General features: G+C 34.2%; 1 protein-coding gene across 1 annotated transcript in view; it reads right to left on the bottom strand.

The window, feature by feature from the left end:
• Positions 1-22,339, bottom strand: part of LOC127857864 (myosin-11-like) — a 153,277-nt gene extending 130,938 nt beyond the window's left edge. The window contains exon 1 of the mRNA XM_052394561.1: positions 21,484-22,339. Within this exon, the coding sequence (XP_052250521.1) occupies positions 21,484-22,189 (706 nt within the window). The 5' untranslated portion in view covers positions 22,190-22,339. The remainder of the gene's footprint in view (positions 1-21,483) is intronic.
• Positions 22,340-22,986: the final 647 nt, after the last annotated feature.

Here is a 22,986-nt window from a genome sequence, read left to right as displayed (position 1 = left end):
TTATCTCGGATTGATGTACATGCAAGCTTATACTGTTGATACGCGTGTGCTTTTGTTATTCAAAAAGGATCATTTTATATTCAACCCATATATGCCTAGTGGACTCTCTCATCCTTCTTAATTTGATCAATTTATTTCCAAAATAAGGGATGTCTAGTATAATAATTTATATATTTAGAATATTTGTTACAGAAATTTCTTTAAGCAAACAGCGCAGACCCTGATGAGACGCCGTAAAATGCATTGAGTAGCTATTACACTGTTTATTGTTGCAACTTACTCAAAGCGTGATTCTTAGTTTGTAAGTAAAACAAATAAATTAAGATACGAACAGATAACGCCTATCTTACACGTGCAACAAGCTCTTTAATTACGTTAATTACATGGTCTGGCAAATGTAACATCTTAAAATCGTGATTATACAAATAACAAAAAATGTAAACATTACGGATAAAAAGGTTTCCAATGAAAATATTAATTGGTTAATAAAAACTAATTTGCGAAATTAATATACATAAGGTCCGTAACACCAATAACCTTTTCCGAATTATCATATCCTGCTTTCGCTTAATATAGTAAGAATATGGTTGCTCATTGATGATATATCATGTAACAACACGCTTACGCAAAATAACGAAACAAGACGTATGTGTCGTCTTTGCCCTTATACTTGTCGTTTTTGAATGTTGTTGGGTAATCGCCTTTCAAGCAGGGTAGAACGACAAATCAGAGGTGCCAACACATCACAAAGAACGGAAGAAAGAGCGAGTGACTTAATTATTACATTTTCTTTCCGGCGGGTGCATACTTGTTCTGTCGGCGCCTCTGATTTGTCGTTCTGTCTTGAAAAGAGACGACATTATAACATACAAAAATAGCAAATACCTGGGGTTTTTTTTATTTTAGAGGACATACTTGTGCATATTTTCTGGCAGAGTTTTGTATGTATGCAATTCAGACCCGCACACACGCCGGAACTATCTGGCAGAAATCAGCCAACACAGACAGTCTATATAGTGCCCAACCAACTGTTTTCAATTAATTATTCATATGCCGTTCAATATTTTTGGTATAATTTGATAAAGAGAAGCCAATCTACGTTTATTAAGCTGCGAGATCTAACGTTATGCTATTTACATATAAGATTAGTGAAATCTAAACTCTACATTTCACACCGCGTGATCTTTGCAGATTAATTAAAGTAGATTGGCTTATCATCTCTCTTGCACCGTTAAGGTAAGCAAGCATTCGTGAGTGACAGAAACACCAAAATGACTTAAAGTTTTCTGAGCTGGTCGTTTTGCACTACTGTCATATCAGGAAACCACCATCCCATCCGCATTGGCCATTTATCAACGAAACGAAACCGCCTTTGAACTCGGCCCGTATATCATTAGAACATAAGTTCGGAGCACGTTTCATCAATATGTTTTGGCAAGACTATGATTTCTAAAGTGTTTACAATGTTTCAATACAACCAAACGGAGCCCTGGTAGCCATGGTTTACAACGAACCAAAACCATGTCCAAACTCTGCCCAGATAACATTTGAACAAATTGTTTTAGCAAATTTTATTATGATTCGGCAAATCTTTTTTAAGAGGATTCACAAGGTTTCATTTAAGCCATATAGTATAAGGTTTCCCGTTTTTAAGGGGCAAAAATCTTTGTTTGAACCGACCGAGTGTTCATTATAACCAAAACAATTTTAATAACGATTACGCAAACAATTTCCATAATGTTCACAAAGTTTCATGTAAGTCATACAAGTAAAACTCCCCCGCCTCATGAGGGTGATGTTTCTCAACAGTCTGGAACCATTAACAAACTATACTTCATAAGAACAATTGTTCTGGTCAAGTTTCATGATGATTTGGCAAACATCTGATTTCAAGAGTTTAAAACAATGTTTAGCTACAGTCCTATAAGAAACCCCCGAGCCGGCATATTATAAAAATGCCCCCTAAGCCTTCACAAGCTTTTTCTGATCCTACGTGACCCACGTTCGAACTGTCACATCATGAAAGTTCGAAACATAGGTCACCTCAGAGAGGATCACTTTAACCCACATTTCAACAATATCTGCAGCAAATGCTGTGAATGAATCGTTACAACGAAATGAGTAGTTGAAGAGTTACAATTAGACAGTTCATTATTTCAACATATGCTGAGAATATCGCTATCAAAACATATAAAACTAGCAAGTACTTACTCTACCACTAACCGATCGAGATTTACGCTCTAGTGTAGGTATTAGAATAATAATATATTACCATTCCAAATACATATGCCACTATCTCAGTCAATACAAGGTAATTATACGTACTCGAATAAAACTATTAATGTTTGTTTTCTTATTTAATAAAAACAATATAGGTAAAAAAAAATGTTATATTTTGGCTGTGTTTAATTTGTTATCATGTTTCATAAAGGCCATTGGTCACATGCCGTAAAAAATAGCGCATGACAAAGATTTCTCTATATAAAAAAAAAATTGAAGTTCCAGCATTCTACACCTTATCTGCAGCACTTCCAAATGACAGAAGAGAGACAACGCGTAAGCTTCGAGCTTTTTTCTCAATTCTGTAAATTTACACTTTGCCGTCCTCATGTTAAGCATATTTCGTCAAAAGTTGCTAGTTTGTTTATATTGTATTATATTTCTTACATGCTGTATATGAATAGCTTTATATGTATTGTTTAAACCAAGTTTCAACATTCCTATAAGTTTATATCTTTTATACCGATCTGTGATTTTGTGTGTTAATTTAGTCGATTAAATATTGACAGGTATTCATAGATTTTATTCATAATATACACCTGGGTAAAATTAAATATTCCGTAATTATTTAAACATGGTTAAATTTTCAGTGAATACAAATGGATAAAACAAACTCAACTTTTTCTAGTTAGAAGTATTGACAATTTCATTTATAACGATCGACATCGCCATACATAAGAATTGTATTACATGTTAAAGCATGGTCTGATTTTGAATAAATACTTTGTTTGACCTGTAAAAAAGTTAGGAACGGTCCGCTCATAGTACATCTAATATATTATCACTACCTTCGTAACTTGAGGTTAATTCCTGTAACATCGCATTGTACTACTTTGTGACAAATTATGCGCAAAGTACGTGCGATGAGGATCGATATGTTTACGCATCGATCATTCCATGTGTTCGTTGATTCAAGCTTTAATTATGTGTGGAACTTTGTCTTTGTCTATGTTGATTTTAACCCTGTCTTCCTTTTAAAAGAAAGCGGTTGTATGCAAATTCTTATGTTTGGAAAGCTTATAAACTGATTGTATTCCCAACGTTTTGGATATATCGTATGCAGGCGGTGACCTTTGTTTTATACTGTGGTGTTGTAATATGGTATGTATAGTGCCCTGTTATTTATTAGGAATGCAGCAGCTGCTTTTAAATGAAGGGCGTTCAGATATAAGGGTTTCTTTCCTTGGTATGGCTCTTGAATTTTAAAATTCCTTTGTATTTAGCTACCAACAATTCGTGAGCATCTGTCTGGTCGACATAATGTGCAACTTGAAGTTAAATGCCTAATCTTAGAACAATATTTCAAAGCTATCACATTTTTCCGGTATGCCATTCAGGATCGACAATTTTAATAGTTACACGCACATTTTTGCAGCGATAGAGGTTTCTACTCGAAATCTGCAAGTGCGTTAATTCGGAAAATTGGCAAACAATGATCGATTCTCAAGACGTATTATAAAAAGTTCGTAGAACAAATGTATTAAAGCTGAAAAATCATGTCAGTCAGGTTATGTTATGGTTATAATTTCTGAAAATGTATTCATTTTAAGAAAACATTTGTATACATTGGCTTTGTTATGGTCTTGTGGGTCTTCCAACAGAAATAATTGAAATAACTACAACATGTATCACAACAACGAGTATGCAAATTGTACAAGTCACCACATGAGTGTTTTAAATAAAGACAAATACTTCTTACAAATACATGTTTATTCATTTTGTTACAATCAAACATCAGTTGAATTAAAACGTTCATAATTATATCATTGCTTTATGCTAGAATTTACTTCTAAAATTTAAAGATAGATTGAATAAAAGTATTTACATGTTAGTGTTTTATCACAGCCTCGACAGGATGCTTACATTTGCTATCGATAAGACGGATGCTAGTATTAACATTGGTTTTAAACATATTTATATGGAAGAACCGATAACCATTTGAACTTAGATTAAGAATGCTGTTGTTGCATTTTCGTCGTAATTGATAACAAAAGATATATCAGTGGATCATTTAGTGTTTCTTTTTTAATTTTCAAGCATACATTCTAAGTGGATGCTATCGTCTAGTTTCGGTTTAATATGTGACTTATCATCTTATTAATACGGCGCCTAAATTTGTCGTTGTAAGCGTTGCAAACATATATAATTCAGAAACTGATTTCGGAACATATAATTTCATATGACATATTCCATTTGTATTTAAGAAAATACTGGATTTGTTTTAAATAATTATTTGTATGTAGTTTTCTTGTTTGCAAAAAAAAAACTTAAGCTTGCCGTTTCAGCTGGATAAGGGATCCTACCAGATGTATGACCGTGGTATAAAGATCGTTATCTGATTTCCTGCCACATACGTTGCAATTCATAATTTGGTAATCAGAAAGATTATTGTTTCTATAAATGCATTCATAAATTGATAATTGTATTGTGATATGATGATTAAGTTTAGAGTTATTTAGACGGGTAAGTTATGATTTCAATTATGGTTTAACTGTTGCCTGTTTATGCACATGTATTTATCTTCTATGCGATGATTCTTTACACGACAAATAAGACACAAGTTTTATTTTATGTCTCGGATAATACATGCGGATAAAAAGGATTTAACAGTACTGTAAACAATTAACAATAAATCGAATAAATGTATTACGATGGTTTCATTTTCAAAAGGTCAATGCATTTATTTAAAGAATATTCTTATATAAATTAATTCATTAGGCCTTACGTTATGCAATTCTTTCAATGCAATAATATTTGCAGATTTAGAGATAGTTATATACTCAGCAAAGTGTCGGGCTTGTATATAAATGTTCATGTTTTGAATTACATACGGAATTTATGCACCAGAGTGATCGACATTCTCACGATTTTATTGATGCAATAAATACCTTAAAATTACAAGCGTGTAACGTTAATATTCCTATTTCTTATAAGATCGACTGATACATCAAATAATACTTTGCTGAGTATATAACTTTCTCTAAATATGCAACATTTTAGAATTTTGGCTATAAGAAATGAAAACCGAATAGTGAAGTTTACAATATTTCTGAAATAATACATTTTATCATCTTGTTAAGCCAATATATTACGCAAACAACAAAATATATAGTACCGCTACACGAAGATGAATCAAATATACATGGATCTTATTGAGATATGTGCTTTCAATTTTAGTTAACCTCAGAAGATATAGTGACAAATCTATCTTGTAAAACATACAGATATTGGTTAATATCTCATCAATTACGAAGGTTATGCAATCTATTATTTTCAGGTTCAAATGCAAAACGGTTTTACCCCGGCATCATAGACACATTAAATGTTTTAGTCACATCTGTCTAAGCGGACAAGCCACAAAAAAACAACGTGTTGAGATTCCAATAACACACTAACCTATAAATAATACTAAGATGCTCGACCAAATAGCAATTTGAAGCAATACACATGAAGAGTTAAACGGTTTTAAAGGCACATACATATATATATAAAGTTTTTCATTAACAAAAGCACGTGCGTATCAACAAGATACACATACGGGTAAAGAATTAAAAGACACATGCAACTCATGAGCTGTATTCAAGTACGAAAAATGGCTTTGTTTTTACTTGAAATTGTCGGAAAAAAATGATCTTGTCTGATTTAATCTGTGCAACGTTCCGATACGTTAATGTGATTTATTCTGAGCAGTTGTTGCCAATTTAAAATTGTTGATATTTAGGGAATTATTAATCGTACATAACTTCTGTTGTCTGCAGTAAGTCGATGTTTGCATATGGGAATAGGTATTTTTCTAATGTTTCCACTACTCATCCAGTAGTATCTTACTGTTGTAATGTATTGCCGCATGAAGCTCTACCCTTGACGTTTCCTCGATTAGTCACAGCCGTTTGAATTGTTGTTGTCTACTCCAAAGGTTTTATTCAACTTCGGAAATTGCAGCATTTGTTGTTTAAAATTAATAAAAAACAGGCATACGAATATTTTGCGACCGTGTATGTTTCTCATAGCAAACGTTGAATCATAGTAGACATGACACGTGCGCCATAGTAGACACCGCACGTGCGCCATAGAACATTGAACATTTATTAGCCTTCGCATGCTGGTAATTAATTCTAAAAGTCTTCGCACTTAGGTAAAATGTGCTTAAACAAACAGCAAATTAAGTACTCCAGTCAATTGATTGTATTGTGTGAGATGAAAGAGCTGTAATAAGCGTAAATGAACTGCTTCTAACGCAGTTATCAAAGAAAGGCTTTGAATAAACACGTGCATATAGTTGCCAAATTATCAGCTAAATATCTGGAGAGAAGTAAATCAATACAAGTTTACTAAGCGTTGCATTTACATGTTGCACAGCCCTGTTGCACAGCCCGCATTGTCAATAATTAACATGGTATTGTTACAACGCACTGTCCATTAATAACATGTTATTGTTACATCTCGTATAAACAGTATGTATGGCTAGCGGTTCGACGCCTTATCCCAAGAAACAAGGTTTCTCATGAGAACCTAGGTTCTCAGAATGAGAACGTAGGTTCTCGCTTGAAGATTGCACATAGCTTCCAGAACCCAAGTTTTCAAATGAGGACCTAGGTTTTCATGAGAACCTAGGTTCTCATTTGAAAACCAAGGTTCTGGTAAGAACCTAGGTTCTCAGAATGAGAACCTAGGTTCTCATGAAAAACCTAAATTCTTGGGATTATGCGTCGATCTGCTTGCCATATCCGTGGTTTTCATTTGGGAACCATAGTTCTCATGAGAACCTAGGTTTTCAGAATAACGCGTCTTTAATACTAAATCCGTGGTTTTCATTTGGAAACCATAGGTTCTAGGTTCTCATGAGAACCTAGGTTTCCAAAATTACGCGTCGGACGGCGTAAACTTGCTGGTTTGGAATACGGGACACATATTATTCAGGGCGCAGGATCAATGGGGTTCACATATGATTACACACGGGCTGGACAGAACGAAAACACGCCGTTAAGAACTTTATTTTTGCAGATATCTCAAGTTATTGAAATATGTTTGCAAAGTCTTTAGTGCATAAGTTGTTCTGTAGTGTGGGCCGATATCTTACGATTGAATAAGACATTATTACACATTATCAATTGAGATTAAACTTCTATTTATATCATAATGATTGCTTACTTTATCATGGACATACTTTAAATAGAAAACTGAACCGTACAGTCGTTTGAGGTCCTAGCAAGAGAACTGAATATCTAAAACTCATTTAAAGCTGTAACAATGAATTATGTAACGAGTGATCTGAATTTGTTTCAAATTTTAGTCTCAAAATAATATTTAAAATTAAAGATGTATTTCATAAACAGTTTAATTTTTATTAACGTGTTCAGACCAATGTCGACCGATTACTTTACTAATTTCATTCCTCAAGAAGTTTCCTCCAAGTTTCGTTGAATATTACTTAGCATTGTCTGAACATTGTTTAAAAAATGTTCTTGGGGAGTAGAATTCGCTGTTTCACGTCTATTTCTTATCATTCTACACATATGCCGCCAGCGTGTACCAAGCAATGGGAGTCAACTGGAGGTTAATTATGGCAAGCGGTTAGACGCATAATCCCAAGAAACTAGGTTTCTCATGAGAACCTAGGTTCTCATGAGAAACTATGATTTTTATGAGAACCTAGGTTCTCATGAGAAACTAGGTTCTCGACAGCTTTTCGCGTCGTTCTCTCTGATAACCTAGGTTTTCATGACAACCCAAAATTTCATTCCAGAACCATAGTTCATTCTCATTCTGAGAACCTAGGTTCATGAGAAACCTAGTTTCTAGGGATTATGCGTCGAACCGCTTGCCATACGGTATGTCTTTGCTCAGATGTGACGTTGATTGTTTTTTTTGGGGGGTATGGCGGACTGTTTAAGTAAGGATAGGACAGTGTTCTTCTGTTTAGCTTTTAGATGCAATCCATTTAAAAACGTAACGAGATTTAAATTGGATAACGTCCTTGCGCATACCTTATACAGATGTTTTACTCATTATAACAGGTTTCGATATTGGACCGTGATTATTTTCATAAGAAACCCCCTGCTTAAGAATGTGTTTTTTTTAAACACACATACACATTTTTCACGAAACCCACTTTGGTGTTGGCAGTTAATCATTACGACCCATTGATATATATTTAAATCTACCTGTATTATGGTTGTATTATGGTTGATAATGCAGCAAAATATGCGGCTCGCGTCCATTATGCTGTAGTATCACGTACTTAACGGTCAAACAAAACAATTTATCAAGCGATGAAATAACTCCTTCATAAATGTAACCGTTGCCGATTGAATAAGAAAAATATCAATTAATTTATGAATCTATGATTAAGCAACCTCTTTCTACTGAGTCTTACGCGATAATAAATAGGTATTCCATTTAACAAATAATACATGTATCTATCTACAGCTACATGTAAATGAGTATTCATTAACTGAATACGCAAATATATGCATGCATAATAAGGTATTGTCTCTGTTCTGAAGCACCAACATACAAAGATTATGTGTTTACAAATAAATGCATAAAATGTGTATTATGTTGTTATGTGATGATTAAGGTTAGAGTTATTTTTACGAGTGTGTTATGACTTTTATTATGATTTTACTGTAATCTGTTTATGCACATGTATATATCAAGTATGCGATAATTCTTTACCCGACAAATAAGACACAGCCTTTATTTTATGTCTCGGATAATAAATGCGGATATAAAGGATTTAACAATACTATAAACAATTACATTTTCGTAAATCAAATACATGTATTACGACTGTTCCATTTTAAAAAGTTGAATGCATTTATTTGTAGAATATTCTTAGATAAATTAGTTATGTAGGCTTAACAGTATACACTTGTTTCAAAGCAATCGTATTTGCATAATATGTGTACGCTTTCGTGAGACAATTGACATCAACATGCATCAGAATGCACTTCCGAGTTCTGTAAACCACAAAAAACGGACGTATGAAATAAATTAAACTTTAAATGTTTTGTGGTGTTAAGCGTTTGCATGATGACATCAGGCGGAACTAAAACACGTACACAACACATAGACAACAATGTTGTAACGTAAATATAACCGACTATCAATAAAACACACTTTAAACGTGTCATTTATGTTTATATAATAACAAGTTGGCGAATTTTGAATCTGAATTTGAACAACGACTTCTATTATTTCCGTTTAGTTTATACAAGATAGTTGCTTCAGACAAGTTTTCCAAACCAATTAATAAAATAAACAAGGTTTAACTTAGTTGATGCCTGCCCCATATGTTTTCGCATTCCTAATAACCATGTGTTACTGATAACAACAGGTTTTAATATTGAACATAGTTAATTTCGAACAAAAACCTGCTGCTAAAGAATTCGTTTATAAAACGCAAAATGATATGCTTCATAGGCGCGCAATAATTGTGGGAGAACCGTTTGAAACATTTTTTAAGCTGATTCAAATGTATTCATTTCTGATTCATCAAAGTAAGTTACAATGATCAAACCACTGAGTAAGTAAAGTTTCTCTTCTGTTGCGGCAAAATATGTTGCTAAACAAATAAATAATAGGAGAATTATGAATCAGACTACCTTTCACAAAAGTAAGTATATGAATTATTGGCGAAGTAAATTTACGCTATCAAATGTGAATGTAACTTCTCTATGGAGTACATGCTATTTAGTAAACGACGTGCTTAAGTGTTTGTTTAGCAAATGGGAGGCGGAAAACTACAACGGGCGAGGCATGGTATGGTATTGCGCAAGGGGGGGGGGTTAGAGGGTTAGGGTTAGGGTTTGGGTTAGTGTTAGGGGTCGGGTTAGGGTTTGGGTTAGCCTAAACCAAACCCTTACCCTAACCCGACCCCTAACCCTAACCCTTACCCTAACCTTTTTTGGGGGTTATCACCCCTGACCATGCCTCGCCCGTTGTAGTTTTCCGCCTCCCTTAGCAAATGGGTAGGATGCAATCGTTAAGCTAAACTTCCGGTTGGGCGTAAGGTGTTCGTTAAGCATATTCATAGATTATTTGGAATAATTACTTTGCAGCCGGAGATAGTCGTTCTTTTGCCGAGCTAAAACTGAATTGTAATCAATTATGACTAAGAGTGTGTTCTGTGTTGCTAACAACATATGTTACAGTACACTGTGTACAGCAATGTTGCGTACAGGTCCGCTATCAATCATGCCGTCGGCTTACAAACAATGCTGCCAATTGTTCAAGTGGGCTATGCAATTTGCCAACAGAGAGATAGGAAGCTTGTATACGTGTGTTAATGTCATTGATAATTTACGTCCAAAACCATACATGAGATCCAACTGCTGTGTATATGATAATTAACTTGAAAACACGTGCTTGTTCCATTTCAGTTTTTTAATATTATATAAGGTTTTATGTGCATGAAAGTATTTGGTCTTAATTCTAAAACAATTCAAAAAACGAACAATTATTCGTCAACATCGTGTTTCGCCTTCTGGAAGAAAGTGATTTTCAAACGAATATTTTGTATGTCCATATTATTTTACGACAGAGCATGTACATGTAATCTTTCTCAAACATACAACATTTAAAATATATTATGAGCTGTAAATAGTCTAATTTGTGTTTCATGAAAGCGTTAGTTTGTAAAAAATAAATAAAACAAGCACCACTAAAATGAAAAAATAATACGAAATAATACTAATACGAAGAAGGAGAACAGGAGAATAAAACATGAAGCAGAAAAGAAGAATTTGGAAAAAAAAAGAAACAAATAAGTAGATAAATATGGCAATTGCAGCAGCAAAATATCAATATATAAATTAAAAATTTATAATAAATATGATCTGATAACTCATATGGGGGTAGATATAGAGAATACTAGGTCGTTGCCGAATAAAGCAAAGTTTATTTTGCGAGGCTTAGAAAATCTGAACCACGAGCCTTGGCTTTACTTTGCTTTATTCGGCACCGACTTAGTATTCGATTTATCCCATCAATTTTCTTATCGTAAATTATTTTTTTAAATAGAGTAGGAAAATCGAACTACACGGAAAATCCCAAAGTTATTTTAAGCAAACATTGTTTCATTATTTTAATCGTGCCTAGCCTAATACATTACAAAAAGATCAGTAACTAACCTGTTTTTCTGTTTATCATACCTCTATGTCCCCGATTTTTAAGAAATAATGGAGAAAAAACACTAAACAACTGCAGCTTTAGCGTGAAAGAACATGCATTGTGTCGAATGACGTGTTAATAATGACGTCACAAGTACGCGCACTTAATATTTGTAAATAATGTTTTTTTTGCTTTTTGAGTTGCATTATGTGTTAAAAATATATTACATCTTGGTATCAAATTGTTTGTTTTGTCGAATTTAATTCGATTTTATTAAAAATGATTACTTTATAGTTGATTCCGAGTAATATGACCATTCTCCGCCGCGCATGACAGCTATATTTCAGCACTGCCTAAATAGAGGTAAATTTATTCCACAGTTGTTTATTTCGACAATGCACGTCTGATGATGGGATAAAAAGAGTTGTTTCAGATTCTCAAGTTTTCGTTTTAGTTATGTTATTTGTGAGGAAACAGTAAAACTCAACATTTACGTTGCTCAAAAATAGCCATTATATGCATCTTTTGACGATTTAAAAACCTGAGAATTATAAAGCGTTGCAACGCGAAACGATTGAAGAATTTGGATAATTCTGTTGTCGTTATATTTTGTGAAACTACGAGGATTGCTTATATAAAGTTTAAAATACATCAATTATTGTACAAGCACGGATGGCCGAGTGGTCTTTATGGTAGACATTTTACTCCAGGACTCCAGGGGTGAGTGGTTCGAGCCCTGTTGAAGGTTACATTTGTTTCTTTAAAAAAAAATATTCTTGATTTTTTACTTGAGATTTTTAGATCCAATGTTTAAATTTATCAATATAAAGCATATAATGACAAACTTCAATACATGCCAAAATTTGTGAAAAGGCCCCTTTAAATGCCAAAATATGCATTTCATGTAAATAAAATAATTGTTCTAACCGGAGCACCAATCAAAGAATGTCATCAAAAATCCCAAAATTCATTCTACGTCACATCTGAGCATATAGTTGATAAGAAATGTAGCACGAACAGAATATTAATGGACAGTGCGTTGTAACATATTATTCATTGATAGTGAATTTTCGCAACATGCAAATGCAACGCTTAGTAAACTTGCATTAATTTGCTTCTCTCCAGACATTTAGCTGATAACTTGGCAACTATATCCACGTGTTTATTCAAAGTTAGGAGCAGTTCATTTACGCTTATTACAGTTCTTTCATCTCACACAATACAATCAATTGACTGGAGTACCTAATTTGCTGTTTGGTTAAGCACCTATTACCTAAGTGCAAAGACTTTTAGAATTAATAACCAGCGTGTGAAAGCTAATGAATGTTCAATGTACCATTGCGCACGTGCGGTGTCTACTATGGCGCACGTGTCATGTCTACTATGATTGCACGTATGCTATGAGTAACATACACGGTCGCAAAATATTCGTTTGCCTGTCGTTGTTTTTTCTTAATATTTTAAACAACAAATGCTGCAATTGTCGAAGTTAGATAAAACCTTTGGAGTAGACAACAGCAATTCAAACGGCTTTACCTAATCGAGGAAACGTCAAGGGTACAGCTACATGCGGCAATACATTATAGCAGTAAGTTACTACTGGATGAGTAGAGGAAACATAAGAAAATACCTACCCTCATATGCACACATCGACTTATTGCAGAAAACAGAAGTTTGGTATGAGCAATAATTTCCTACATATCATCAATTTTAAATTGGCAACAACTGCTCAGAATAAATCATATTTACGTATCGGAACGTTGAAGAGATTAAATCAGATAAGATCATTTTGTCCGACAATTTCAAGAAAAAACAAAGTCATTTTCGTACTTGAACACAGCTCATGAACTGCATGTGTCTTTTAATTCTTTACCCGTATGTGTATCTTATTGATACGCATGTGTTTTTGTGAATGAAAGACATTTTATGTTTTATAGTTGTGTGCCTTTAAACCCGTTTAACTCATCATGTGTATTGTTTCAAATTGCTATTTGTTCGAGCATCTTATTCTTAATATTATTTATATGTTAGTGTGTAATTGGAATCTCGACAAGTTGTTTCTTTTGTGACTTGCCGCTTAGACAGGTGTGGCTAAAACATTTAATGTTTCTATGATGCCAGGGTAAAACTGAACCTGACAATAATTGACTGCATTACCTTCGTAATTGATGGGATATTAACGAATATCTGGATGATTTACAAGATTTATCACTACATCTTTTGAGGTTAACTTAAATTGAAAGCAAATATCTCAATCAGATCCATGTATATTTGATTCATCTTCGTGTAGCGGTACTATATATTTCGCTGTTAGCGTAATATATTGGCTTAACAAGATGATTAAGTGTATTATTTCAGAAATATTGTACACTTCACTATTTATTTTTCATTTCTTAGAGCCAAAGTACTAAACTGTTGCATATTTAGTTATATACTCAGCGATGTTTTGGGCTTATAAATAAATGTTCATGTGTTGAATTACATACGGAATTTATTCACCAGAGGGATCGACATTCTCACGATTTTATTGATGCAATAAATACCTTAAAATTACCAGCGTGTAACTTTAATGATCCTCTTTCTTATAAGATCGATTGATACATCAAATAAATAATTCGCCTCTTTCTATATCACGGTGTACTACAATTTTTAATGTAGCGCCTATTCACAATGAACACTTAAAAATTGGTTTTATACGTTGTTAACGAAAGTGAATACAGTGAATATAATAATCCTTTTGAATACTTCGAAGTTGTAAGGTTACTTTCTTGAGAGCTTGCGTATTTTATTGTTTGCCAATGGAAATAAAAAAATGAGCCACATGAAATGCATGTGTAGCCGATGCTCCACGGGGAATGAACAATACTATATATCTTTCAGTGCTGGAACCGAATTTTGAAGGCCTTTGCAAACAGTTTGGATCCAGATGAGACGCCACGGGATGTGGCGTCTCATCAGGATCCAAGCTGTTTGCTATTCTGATAGTATTCTTTAAAAAAATCGAAGAAAATGCTAATTTTAGAAATTCAGCAGACGACATTTTAGCAGACGACAAAGTTCCCAGCATGCAAAGGGTTAAATATTCGTGTTTAGTTGTGAAAAGCAATAATTTACTGAAAAGCAACATACGGAAATGTGTTTGTCTGTGAATAAGTATGTGCATCGTTCTGTATTAATTGAATATCATAACACACAATTAGGTGCATCGCTCCAATAAGTATTTTAGTATCTGTATCTGGCACCAATTAATTATGTGTTTTTGCATACAATTCTTTGTTGTTGATTTGTTGATCTTTTATATCAAAACACATATTAACAAATATCTTAAACGTGAAGTTAAAAGTAGGTCAGTATACGCCAAAACCAAATATAAATGTTCTGCGACCTTAAAAAAGTGTTGAAATATATTGCAATGGACATGTTTTCAAAGCCTATTTATCAATTTAACGAGGTTGTTATTGTCTGAAGTCTGCTATATGCGAGTTCGAATACCTACCCCGAATGTTTTACTAATTACAACAGGTTGCGATGTTGAACTGAGCGTATTTTCATAAGAATCCCGCTGTTTATAAAATTGCACATTTTAACGACCCATATGCTCGGGTTATTGTGTTCCGCCTCATTGAAAGAGTTCCGAAGCATTAACATATATATTTAACCCGATTTTTAAAAATGCTCATAAAAAATAATTAATTCGGAAAAAACATTAATCTTCTAATCAGCAAAATACGTGTTTTCACGAATCAGAATAACGCAACAATCTGCTTTCTAGCAAAATAAGAAAATTAAAAAAATAACTATTCGATGACTTTGGTAATTTCTATATATTTTTTATTTTAGTATATTTAAGATGAAAAACACGTTTATGTCATCCAATATATATACAAACGAAACTTTTCCTCATTGAATCCGCTAGGAGATAATCCATGTGTGAATGACTAGGGGTTTCATGCGTGAGCGTTTCTTTGCTGAATCGTCAAAACAAGTTAATCGGTTAATTCCTGAATCAGTTACGTCCATGGTAATTGGTGACGTGGAGCTTGGCACTTGCTTCGTTTTGTCGAAAGTTTGATCGACGCAAAAACATTTTTTTTCTCCGACAGGATCATTATTTCTTAACATATGGAGAACATCCGAAACACAACTTTTCATAATTATGTAGGCAATATTTACACTTCCGGTAGCTTCCATCTGTGTCCGCATCTAATTTAATAACACAATCAGACGGAGACGCGCGACACAATGCTTATGTAGTCCATACAAACACTAACAAGCAAACACATTTCCCGATTCAGCATTCGCCTAACCAAGACGTTTGTATCTGTATTTTCAGGGAAAAGATATGCATTACACCTCTAAGTTTGCACAAAATGCCTTGTCGATACCATGTATGCGTTGTGTGTACGTTCTTTTGTTTGAACGAAAAAATATGGCATTGAAGAATTATCGTGTAATGCCTGTCAAATCCTATAACACTTTTTAAAAACTCTCAAAATTCACCGACACGATCGTTGGGCCCTTCGAAGTCCACTATTTGTTAGAAGAAAATTTGAAATGACAGCGTTTCTACTCGATTATATCTTCAAGTAAACACACTTGCCTCCAGTTTATAGATTAAGGAGATGAAGGGAAATGACGATTGTACGAATGGTTTCTTGTAAGTTCATGCTTTGTTCACGCATCTGAAGCATAATATAATGTATAACATATTTTCATTCCATACTCTGTATGTGGCTTGAAATAGCAAAATGCTTACCATGGCATATTTCACAAATATCACGGTTTACTTTTATGTTGAGGTTTCAGAGTAAATACAATGAACCTAGATACAATTATGTCAGCATGTGCACACCTTGAAGCAGTTTTGTTTTTGTAGGATTTTAAGAACCACTGATTTAAAAATACTGCTTGACAGATATACTTATTTTTGAAGATTAACTCGGGACCTCTATAAGCAAAAGCTCAGTCGCTTCCACTTCACCAACCGATTGCCGATTATCTTTAAAAGAATATGTACCTTTAAAATCCATACTGGCGTTTTATTTTGCTTCTTTGAATATAATACATTTATTTCTGGTTTAATGTATTACATAAAAATCCTTCAGCTGAACTTTGAATATCGTTTAAGTGCAACATTTTAAAGTATAAGCGGATAATGGCAATAACTTCCCCCAGTGTACTGTCTCTGGAATTTTATTATTCTATTTCCATTGGAAGCATTTGTTTGTAACATTTTGCTAACAAAACATTGGTTTTACAATCACTTTGCGTATTTATGTTCTTGCAATTAACACAAATGTTGGTTTTGAACTGTGTACAAAGCAAACATGAAACATGTTACGCCATTATGAGGAATAGTTTGACATGTGAGCCGAATATACTGAGATGGTATTTCTAAGGAGACTATAAGTATGTCATTGATGGAAGTATTGATATAGAGCTATCTAAATTGAAAATATAATTCGCCATATCATATGCATATTTCGTTTTAAGTCTATGTTTAGTAACGAAATAATGGTGTTATTTGCTGCCACTCATGTATCTCCCCAATAAATGATTGTGTTTTTGTATTGAAAGATGTACTCATATGCCGATTGTACGATGATTATAAACTTTGCATTAGGGCCAAATATATCTTATCAGAGAGTTGTGATGGGAATGTATTGCTTTTTATTTTTCTTGTTATCGCGGCGTATGCATTCGTTAAGTTATCACTGCTATTTAAGTATCTAAAATGACTAATGGAAATAGATTCTAGATATTTATGAAAGAAAATGAGAATGATGCGAGTGTTAACTTTTCGCTATAAACATATTGTTGGTACAGTTGCAAGTTTTGTATAGGACTATATCGTTATTTCTTAACGCAAGTATAAATACTTTGATATTAATAAGTTGTGTGTTCCAATGAACACACGAATTTAACCAGGAGGGGCGAGGTCTAGTCTAATAATTTAGCTAAAATAACGACAAAATGATGTGCATGTCCCGAATAACATCATTCTGCACATGACAAGTTGCATCACCCAGCATTTCTGCAATAAAAATACCATTCGAAAAGCGTCAATTAATCTCCTTAAAATAATTGCAAAGAATGGCAATGGTCATTCTTCTAAAGAAAGCGACCAGTACTTCAAATGATTCACTAGAACACATCATCATGCTAATTTTAGTTTTACTGAATGATCATTAAACAGAAGCGTATGCTGAGGTGGCACTTAACAGTTTAAGCTTAAGAGTCGAATTGGCCTGAGCTACATTTCTTATTACAAAGAGCGAACCTATGCACAAATTCGACAGTGTAAGATCTGAAATCTAGATTTTTTATACGAGATTAGTTAATATAAACTCCGATGTGACATGTAAAGGATGCGTATGTGTTGTGCCCACTGTGCATATAGCTTTCGTACATAAACATTCCATTCTCTCAAAATCATCTTATGGACATTTGATGGAGTCGAAAGAGGTACATTATGTTCGTGTCTTAATGTTTTTTGTATTATGAAAGAATGTTAATGCCATGTAGTTTCACACAAAGCATTGTGTTCTTAAAAAATACAATCGGATCTGTAACAAGAGCGGTCTATTTAATTATAGATAGGACAGTACTCTCCTGTTTAGCTTTTAGATGCAATCCATTTATAAAATAAACGAGATTTTAATTGGATACCGCCTTTGCGCATACCTAATACAGATGCTATGCTCATTATAACAGAGTTCGATATAGAACTGTGATTCTTTTCATAAGAAACCTGCTGCTTAAGAATGCGTTGTTTTTTTAACACACATACACATTTTCATGAAACCCACTTTCGTGTTGGCAGTTAATCATTACGACCAATTTCTATATATTTGTAATCTAACTAGTTTTATGGTTGATAATGCAGCAGAATACTCATTTAGCGTCAATTATGCTATAGTATCACTCACTTAACTGTCAAACAAAACAATGTATCAACCGATGAAATAACTTCTTTATAAATGCAACGATGCCGATTGAATAAGAAAAATATAAATCAATGCATGAATCTATGATAAAGTAACATCTTTCTACTGAGTCTTACGCGATTTTAAATCGGTATTCCATTTAACAAATAATATCTACCTACAGCTAAATAAGTATACATAAAGCGAATACGTAAATTATAAAATATATGCACGAATAATAAGGTATCGTCTCTGTTCTGAAGCATCAACCCACACAATACGTTCCCAGCCGTTGAGGTTAGTGTTTGAACAAACAATCACACAATTTAAGGTTTTTTGAACAATACACGTTGGATTATATATAATACAAAGCAATGAATCTTCGCTATTATACAAGAAATAACACATTCTACGCCACGTGTCCACGAGGAAAATTGATGAAAAAATATTGTAACAAGCATGACGTTCGTCAAGTATGATAATTTTTTTGTTCTTTAAAAAGATTTTGTTATATTTTATTGATTACAACGACATATTAAAGCAGTTCCATTTATAGCTAGATACACTGTTTTAATGTTTTAGTCTGTAAAGTTCATCCATTACCAAATAATGATACTTCTGTAAGAAAAAAAATTGTTTAACACTAGGAACTGTAAAGTTTATGTGTAACAAATTCTGTTTTGTTCTTCTGTTCTGTTCTGATAAATAACTATCTACTATATCAGTATTGCATACCTGTTTCTTATAATTCTACGCACCAGGAAACGGGCTCTATCAGATATATAATCGAGACAATGCGAACGCGGAATGATATGCATGAAGATCAATTAACGCGCCTATGCTTATTTGTATTATTTGTATGTCGAGATGATTATATTTATATAAGTTTGAACTGCCCTTTCATTATCCCGTATCTTCGGTTAAGTTTATTCCTTGTGTGTTTTGATTGTAAAGCAAGCCAATGCGCTTTTAGAGACAACCTCGAGTCCGTTCTCTGATAACATCTGTAATTTGGGCCGCGCTCCGTAAAAAAAGGTGTTTAATGCATGTGCGCAAAGTATCGTCCCAGATTAGCCTGTGCAGTCCGCACATACTAATCAGGGACGACACTTGCTGTCTAAACTTAATTTTGCTTATATAGACTTTTTTGAAACTAAAAATATCATACAAGCGGAAAGTTTCGGCTCTGATTAGCCTGTGCAGACTGCACAGGCTAATCTGGTACGAAACGCTACGTACATGCATTTAACCCCCTTTTCAAAGAGCACGGCTAAATATGTTTGTACGGACTTCGGATCGAAACCTGGACTCGCCGGTTGCAAGGCGGATACTGTACGAAGTACACAAGTGCTACCTGTCCCTGCTGATGGATACTATTGCAGTTACATTCAGGTGCTATCCATCAAACCACTTAAATGTGTACACTTCCCAGTAATCTTGGGAATTGATTGTTTACTCGCTCACGGTATTTCGTTATGAAGACGAAATGAAGCAAACTATCATAATATAAGTGGTATGCTTGTTTTACTAATTGACTCAACGTTAATTTACTAACATACCATTATCGCGTTCAAGTTCATAACCATCGTAATTGGAGTCACAGAATAAGTATGCATGGTTCGAACACTACTCGCTTTTGTTTACAGCAAGGCATACATTTAAGGCTTACCTGTAAGATTTCATGATATTCCAAAATATTATTATTTGTCATAACGATATATTTAAGACTATGATGGTTCAGTAACAATCGCTGAAACTGTATTTGAATGAAAATATTGACAAAGAATAAAGTTTTTGGTTTCATCTTGCCAGATTTCACCCTCGTAAGACAGTGTTCAACTGGGTCGGTATTCTCAAAGCCCTAACGGGATATTCAACTTAAATCGTACATCAGGAAAAAATTCACACAGAATGTTATTTATATCGATGCTTTTTTCAAATATGGTTTAATATTAACCACGTTCGAAAAAAAAACACTTGTTTGAGACTTTTAATGTTAACAAATTAAAACAACAAAACAGCAGGTGACTCAAGGAATTATACGACTTTAATACATGATCTGTGCAGACTGCATAGGCTAATCTGGACGACACTTTACGCACATGCATTAAACCCAGTTTAAACAGAGCACGGTTCATATACAATTACAGTCTGTATTCAAACTGTCTGCAATCCTGTATGACTTATGCGCTATAATGATTATTTCTGTGATTATGGGTTAAATAAAATCTAAATTTTGTGAAACGTGGAGGAATTTTAAAAAATACATAATTATATCTTTACATATCAAACGTACTTCTCCCAGTAAACTGTGATCCCACTGAAGAGGTACAAACAATATGATCAACGCAACATGATCAACGCAACATGATCAACGCAAAATTATCAGCGCAACATGATCAATGCAACATGATAAACACAAGATGTTCACTGCAACATGATAGACGCAACATGATCAACGCAACATGATCATCGCGAAATGATCAACGCAACATGATCAACGCAACATGATCAATGAAACATGATCAACCCAACATAATCAACACAACATGATCAATGCGACAGGATCAATGCACTATGATCAACACATTATGATCAAGGCGACATGATCAACGCAATATGATCAACGCAATATGATCAACGCAACATGATAAACGCAAGATGTTCAATGCAACATGATCAACGCAACATGATCAACGCAACATGATCAACGCGACATGATAAACGCAATATGATCAACGCAATATGATCAATGCAACATGATCAATTTAATATTATCAATTGAACATAATTAGGTGCAACTCAGACCAAGTCCTAAAAACAACCATACAATAGGGTTGCATAAAAAAATACATGGCATATAATAATCTAACAGAAAATGTATCGCATTTAACTAAATGCATGTTTAGTATTGAAGTGATCTTAATCTTATTGCGCTTAATCATGTTAATACAAGTAAAACTGAACTAAGTTGCAATTGCAACTTAAACAAGTTAAATATGATAATATATTCTAATATAATGTACGTTTATATATGTAGGCTACCATGTGAAAGCCAATCTAAGAATACAACAATTTATGCAATAGTTTGTTCAACAACAATACCATAACGACATTCGAAAGAACACGTAACGTAATGAATATTACAGTGAATGAAACTTACCAATTTCTTCCTCCAGAAATTCAATCTTTTGTTGCAGCACTGTTAAATCACTTACAAGTTGTAACGATTCTGTATTATCCTTTTCACGTTCTTTATCGAGTTTCACAACAGCTTCATTATTGTCACATATCTTACTTGCCATCTCGTCTTCTCTGTCACATTTAACCATCAGAAAATCACCCGTATCTCCATCAACGTTCTTTGGTTCCAAATGTGCGATATCTGTGACGCGTGGGAGCAACGTCATTATTGGAGACGACGTCACGTTACACTGATCAAACGTCAATTGAGCTTTGCTAGTAAATGACGTCCCCGCAAACTCGCCTAATTCTACCATCGAGTGTGATTGAAGTTCCAAACTTTGTTTCTCATAATTGTTTTCACTGTCAACATGAATACTTTCCTCAGTTAATCTGCAACTATTTTCACCAGTGCCGTCAACGCTTACACAGGAAGTGACGACAGGCTCGACCACGTTTTGGTTAAGTCTATCCATAGTGTTCGATCGCTTCGGTTGACTTTGATTTTTCCCCGTATCCACATCTAGATTCATAGCGTCCTGCGATGCGCTAATGATTTTTGAGTTGTTTTTAATCGCGAATACAAAATCAGGCCCATATTTGTTACCAACATGTGCGACTCCGCAGGTCAGTTTGCTTGTATTCTCATTATTAACTTCATTATCCCCTAATGTTACAGAATCCATAATTGAAATCGTTTTGCTGTGCCCCCTATCGTTGTTATCTGCAATTAGATCCACTCGTTGAACTAGATCTACTTCATTAGCGTCCGCGCAGTTACGTTTCTCCGATTCACATACCCACTGCAGAAGTAACCGTACCGTTTTCTCAATAAACGAAATGCTATTCGACGGGTCACGTGATATGGGGAAGAATTCTAAGTTCGCCTGCTCTTTGTTATCATCACTCACTACGCTCAATGGGTTATTATTTCTACCTGGCGAAAAAATGAAAGTACTTTCGTTTCCATCCGCCCGACGCTCATCGCTGTTTCTAAATCCACCTGGATAAACGGCAGAGTATTCGGATTCTTGACATTTGGATGGGAATTCGACGGCATGCGGCTCAAGGGTAAAACATTCAATTATTTCGACTGACAAAAATTGTTTTGCAAGTTTTGAAATGCACTCACTTCGTAGTTTTGGTAATCGATCATGCGTTAACGATGTAATTGCGTTAACAAGCACTTGAAGTTCTTGCGCATGAAAACGTTGGGACATTTCTAACATTTCAACTTTTTGACGTAATTTGACTTCGTCTTCCGTTTCGATAAAAGCTACAGCCAGACCAGTTAGTTGAGCCGGACTATTTTCTTCTTCCGCACGTAAACTGTTTCCTCCTAACCATTCAGCACTGGTAAAAGGGGCATTGTCATTGTGAACATTATAAACACCTTCATTTTTAACACAGTCTGTAATTAACGGAGCGGATGAGGGGCTATTCTTTTCGTTTAAGATTAATCTCAACGGACTATTACTTGCTG

The sequence above is a fragment of the Dreissena polymorpha genome, chromosome 14, assembly GCF_020536995.1.
Source record: "Dreissena polymorpha isolate Duluth1 chromosome 14, UMN_Dpol_1.0, whole genome shotgun sequence".
In the NCBI taxonomy this organism is placed as follows: domain Eukaryota; kingdom Metazoa; phylum Mollusca; class Bivalvia; order Myida; family Dreissenidae; genus Dreissena; species Dreissena polymorpha.
The sequence above is the reverse complement of the archived record's forward strand: the minus strand, read 5'-3'. Positions and strand labels throughout refer to the sequence as shown.